This window comes from Lampetra planeri, chromosome 15 (genome assembly GCF_965212315.1).
Source record: "Lampetra planeri chromosome 15, kcLamPlan1.2.h2, whole genome shotgun sequence".
In the NCBI taxonomy this organism is placed as follows: domain Eukaryota; kingdom Metazoa; phylum Chordata; class Hyperoartia; order Petromyzontiformes; family Petromyzontidae; genus Lampetra; species Lampetra planeri.
The window spans coordinates 537,784-543,783 of record NC_136121.1 but is presented as its reverse complement, the minus strand read 5'-3'; the positions used below and the strand labels follow the sequence as shown (position 1 = coordinate 543,783).

At 47.5% G+C, this 6,000-nt stretch overlaps 1 protein-coding gene across 7 annotated transcripts in view; it reads right to left on the bottom strand.

Moving 5' to 3' along the window:
• Window positions 1-536: 536 nt before the first annotated feature.
• TBCK (TBC1 domain containing kinase) overlaps window positions 537-6,000 on the bottom strand; it is a 42,062-nt gene continuing 36,598 nt past the window's right edge. For all 7 annotated transcript variants that reach the window (XM_078600772.1, XM_078600769.1, XM_078600765.1 and 4 more), the window contains 4 exons: window positions 5,633-5,802; window positions 4,691-4,911; window positions 2,968-3,127; window positions 537-1,393 (listed from right to left, as the gene is read on the bottom strand). In XM_078600772.1, coding sequence (XP_078456898.1) covers window positions 1,283-1,393; window positions 2,968-3,127; window positions 4,691-4,911; window positions 5,633-5,802 — 662 coding nt within the window. In that variant the 3' untranslated portion in view covers window positions 537-1,282. The remainder of the gene's footprint in view (window positions 1,394-2,967; window positions 3,128-4,690; window positions 4,912-5,632; window positions 5,803-6,000) is intronic.

Sequence of the window (6,000 nt, the reverse complement as noted above, 5' to 3'; positions counted from 1 at the left end):
AAATTGAGTTATTTTTATTACATTTTAATTTAGTTATTTTATTTTATTATTTTTATTTTCACCTACGTGACTTTACCGAAAGAACCAAAGAGTATGACTCCTGTATACCAGGTGAAGTAGTAAACATCTCGCCACCGCGGGACACTCAATTAAGGCCTCGTGAGGTTCAGAAATTAATTCCATATTTTTCCGCGTACAATTATATTCCCAGTGCATTACCATTATGGTGTGTAGAGATGAGTGTGTGTCATCTTGTCCTGGTCACCTGACAATGGAAGCAGCCACACCTTGGACTAGTCACAGGGACAGAGAGGTATGGGCCAGGTGGGGAATAGAGAACTCCTCTTGTCTTCAGGTGGGGGATTAGACGATAATATCCATAAATTGACTCAACTTATTCCCAGGAAAAAATTTCACATGACGGATTTGAGTGATTTGCGATGCGACTCCACTTTTAACGTATTACCAATTAATGCATGTTTTTTCTGAACTTGTTTAATATTATATTACAATTAAGTAACACATCACAATTTATATATTAATCATTTGACTTCTTTATTTTATGGAAATGGATGCCCACGTGATAAACCACATTGTTTATATTTTGTTTGGCATATTGGTCAAAGGATTGCTGCCCATGAAGTCAATATAAAATGTACATCTGTAGAGTATATAACTGCAGTGTAAAAATAACGTTTTCTGGTCCCATCTCATGTTAAGCGATTTCATGCCAAACATCACGTTACAACCAGAAAATATATCAAGGCAGCTAACCAGTCAAGAGTGCTTCAGCAACGGTTCTGCAGCATCACGTCTGTACCTCCTAAGACACTGACGTAGCAGTGATTGTGCTACAGCACTCCAGAAAGTTAATTTGAAGTCTTTTCTTCTCAGAGAAGATTCAGACCTGAGTCAGACCACCTTGGACACACTGCCTTGATACCTTTATAAAACGTGAGAGCGTTTTGTTTTTTTTGGCTTCCGTGTTCCTTGAATGAGGTACAAGAAATCATCATCAGCCATGGTCAATGTACTGCTGGGATGAAGGCCTCAACAGTCTTCCTCCATTGCTTTATAGAAAAAGTAAAATAAACCATTAATCATGTTTATATATAATTTAAAGTCATAAAGCCTCCACAAACCATCCCCTAACCCTCACCACAAGCCTTGGAAACGACACCGCAAGTCAGATGGATCCCCAGATGTGGGTCAAAGGTCGGCGAATGATTTGTGGATGGGTTCAGGTGGACATGCGGGGACCGGCTGCGAGCTGTGAGCACGCTCAGATCTGGGGAGAAGGCACGGTGAGCATCCCTGCCAGCTTCATCTTGCCAATGCCTCCGTCAAGCACGCACACTCGCGGGAAGCACAGCGTCACCAGCTTTCCTGCAAACTGGAGCAGATGAAATACAAATAACGTGAAACTTAATATTTAACAAGCACAGCAGCAGCCATTGTCTATCTGCAATCCATAATGCTCTCAGAAGCTAACTGCATAGCTCCATCTACGCTTTTAAAATCCTCGAAGATGTGTTCCATGATTAGGGTGGTGATTGTGTGAAGGTAAGGTATAGGGTGGCAACTGTGCGTGGCTTAAGTAGTATGTATGCAGTGGCGGCTCCTGCAAAATCTCTCAGGGGGGGGCAAATGTCTGGATGATTGATAAGGATAAGGTCCACCCATGCAATGGATAAATTAACAGCTTAAGCATGTAAAGGCAACTTCACTTCTTTAATATTAATGAAAAATAAAGTGACTCTTACAATACATCTTGTTTGTTTCTATACTCACTATTAAAACAAACCACTCAAGTTTATTTTATTAAAGATTCCACTAGGTGGCGACAAATTATACTATTGGATGAAACGTGCTTACGTATGATGACGTAAGCACGTATGATGACGTAAGCACGTATGATGACGTAAGCACGTTAGGGCGAGCCCTCCCGGAAGCCATAGAGAATGCATTGCAGCGCCCCCGTTCGAAAAAAAACATCTTTGAATGTAAGTCTATGGGACCACTCGGGGCGATTCTCAGCTGGAGGGAAATCGCCCAAAAAGAGGCGGTACTCCACAGAACGTAGCATGACGCTGATTGGACTATATCCAGAGGCACAGTGACGGCTAGCGTGACTCTGTGGTTGAATGACATTGGTGGTGCGTCGCCCAATCGCCCTAATGAAGAAACCGCCCCTGTATGTATGACTGCAGCGTGTAGGGAGGGTGTAGTGATAGCGTGTGGTGTATGGGACAGGGACGTGCGGTCAGGGGAGGCAGAGCCTCACCTGCCATTCTCCAATGAAAATAGCTGTTACAAAAAGTACAAAATAATAAAATAAATATTAAGCTTTTTCCACTGATCTGTGTTATAAACGTCATTTCTGTACGATTCCAATCGTTTTTATAATCAAAAGCTCCGCTGCCAATACAGGAAGAGACGAGAGGTGAGGCACCTCCCCTCTGATTGCGCAACCCTTCAGTAACTGAATGGAGCGCGAGCAATAAGCGCGTGCCTGTTACTATCTCAGTATGTCACCAATGTAATGTTTGTAGACCCCTTCATTTCATGTCCTCGTCTTCCATACTCCAGGTAACTTATTTCACGTTTGTGTATAAAGATATTTAGGCTCGCTGGTCTCGTCATGAAACTTCAATGAAAAAGCACCAGGGGAGGCAGCTATCACATCTGCCTCACTGAGGGGGGCGTGTCTAACACGCCCCCCTCAGTGAGGACACGCCCCCCTCAGTGAAGGCACGCCCCCTCAGTGAGGCCACGCCCCTCGGCGAGGCCACGCCCCCTCCGTGAGGCCACGCCCCCCTCTGTGTGTGAATCTGACACTTGCCAGTGCCTCCCCAGCCATTGACCTCAGCGCACGTCACTGGTGTGGGAGTGTGCAGAGTGGCGACTGGGTGGCACGTGTGGGCACAGTGTGGCGACCGCGTGCGGCGCGAGGTCGCGCACACGCACCTCAGCCGCAGCGCTCGCGGTGTGTCCGATGACGACGATGACACGGCCCCGGTGTGCGTGCAGCGTGGATGAGGAGGAGCACGGCACCAGGGTCCCCTCCGGGGAGAAGGCTGATGCCTGCGGGATATTCACGCTGCCTGTCACGTGTCCACGGGAGAACCTGGAGGCACGGTTAAGGAAACACCCCTCCGCAGGCCGACGACACGATGAGCATCCAACGGGGTTTAGAGAAAACGCCCTCGGGAACAGGGCAATGGATTTTCGCCGATGCGTCAAATGTCTATTAACGTGAAAAATAATGGACGTTAATTTACTGTCCTTCATTGGAAAGGAGCCCCATGAGATGATATTTTTACAAGGGAGAACCGAGCACATTTAGTTTTGGTACATCAGTTATTTTTCTTATGCAATATGCTTTCGTCATAAAGTTAAAGATTTCGCCCATAACATCTCAATACCTCCGATATATACTTTACAGAAGACGGCGACTCGTAGCATCCTCCACTCGACATTGTGAGCAGTGGCATGAGTCTATCCACTTCATTCAAAAGGGCGCATTGAAATATGCACTGACCACAAGGCTACCCACAAATCACCTGGGTCCTGTGACTTCTCCTGTGGAGGATGACAGCCACTGCACAACCTGGCACATTCCCATCATGTACTTTATAATCACACATAAGTACGATGATAAACATCAGCAAATATAAATATGCACATTCTTACACCGTCATTTCAAGAACTTAACTGAATCTTCCATAGTGTGTACATTTCACATAAAACATGGGAATACCAAACACCATGAATACAACTACGAAAGGTGGGCAAATGTCTGAGCATTAGCTTCAGAATACTCATTGAATGAAACAGGATGGTATATGTTACAAATATAATTTACTTTGGGTTCCTTTAACATTTTCATCTCTGCCCTCAGACATGCACACATGCTCCCATACAAAGCCAGGAAAACACATACATGCACACATTCATACAACGAATCTCCTGCTCTTTAAACTTTAGCTGAAAACCTAAAACGTCTATGGTCCTCCGATCCCAGTTTTTGTTGTCCGTGTGCGTGGAAGGCAAGCAAGCTAAGGGATAACCTCACCCAGGCATAGGCACCAAACGTCCTGCTTGTTACGCAGAATACATTTTACCCAGGCACCGTGTTTATGCTCGCAATACTTGCCTGTAAGAGATTCGATTCGGAAAGTGCTAGCAAAAAGCTGGATTTGGCCTGAACATAAATCCGGATTAGTATTCATCCAATTCCTATGCGGTGAGGAGTCTCCTTTGGCACGAGTTTCAATTGAACTGCATTGCTCCACCCCCTCCCCCATCCCACACAGCCTTGCCTAAGCGTTATGAGCGAGGAGGCCGTAAGCAGCATCTGGCAGTACACCAGTGCAGCATAACACATCGGTCCTCACACAACAGTCCAACAATGTCACTGTTGCCCATGGAGCAGCCAATCGTCATCATGGCTGGACGCTGCTGTACAGCAACACACTGAAGCTTTGTGTTAGCTGCTCGTAACATCCGTTTTCCGACTGCTTCGACATCACGAGAACTGACTTTGAGGAGCACCCCCGCAAGATTTTCGAACCGAGGTTGCGAATCGTAGGAAAATAAACAATTATTGCGTAAAAATTCGCTTTTTTTTTATACCACGCACCACCGGTGTACCACCAATACGTTCACGTGCGCCGCTGAGGCAGGATACTCCTCGGCAGTGCGCACGTCCACGGCCAGCAGCTTGGGCTTGCTGGCGCGGAGCTTGCGGCCCGGGCTGCGAGCTGGACCCGAGGGCACCGGCGTCATTTGGGTCGCGGGGCTCCGCGAGGCAGACGGACCCCGCAGCTCGCACAGCTCGATGAGGTCTTCGGCAGAGATGCGTGGACACGTCTCTTCCTTGAGCTCACTCAGGCGCAGAGGCTCCCGCATCTGCACGCGGATGGGAGGGGAGCGATGGGAGGAGCAGACCAGGGTGTTCCTCTCGTCGAGAAAGGCTTCGCTTATTTACACTTTCTATTCGGCACATGTTACCGTCATCCGATTAGCATGGTTGGCTAGGTACTGTTCGAAAAAAGTTCAACATATGTACATACATTACAGTAGGACGGCAGGCATGACTAAACAGTGTTCTATCCAGACAACGACAGCATATAATAAAATCATAAACTGCATCTCAGCACCGGAGCATCCGAGTTATGAGCTCAGCGACAAGGAATAAGAATACACACGTACATGGGATATATTCCTTAACCTTAGAACAGTCTTAAATAGCTGAGCCAAGAACGGCAATGACCTGGTCAAGCCCCCCTACCCCAAATCCCTTCCTGTCCCCCCCCACGGTCTGCTCTTATGAGTCCGGTTTGCCTAATACCGTCGATGCCCCTGGTAATGCCGTCCAGAACGTCAGGATGTTGCAATGTATGATGTGAGGATGTGGAATAAAACACATTTGATTTTTAAAAAAACAGACTGCATTTTCATAGGCTCGCACACACTTCATACCTATGCACAGGGGTAGTAGGGTTGTTCCAAAACAGGATGGGCATCGATTGGCATTTTCCCCCCAAAAAATCGCGTGTGGTGCAGCGTGGCATGCACCCGTGTTGCGGTACTGCAGTGTGGCGAGCGTGCGCGCTGTTCACTGTGGCACCAGCTCAGTGCGGGGCGTGTCCTGAGCCTCCATGGAGAAGACCGCCCCAAACTTGTGCGTGGGCAGAGCGGCGGGCCTGTTGTGCTGCGCATGCTGTCGGTACGTGGCGCTCTTGGGCGTCCAGCAGAACAGGCTGACCGACTCCCGCACGCAGCGCTCAATGTCGATTTCTGAAAAAGTGGCCATGTTTTAGCAGCACGTCCATGGGAAGACGGAGTCCTACCCAACATGCACACATTGTAATTAACACCAGCAGCAATTATGCATGTCATAAAAAATATACGACGCTTTTTTTTACCCAGGCAAGCTTCACTGGGTCTCAATACTTTTTCAGGAAGATTCTGCAACTTTTTCCAGTTGGGGGCGAT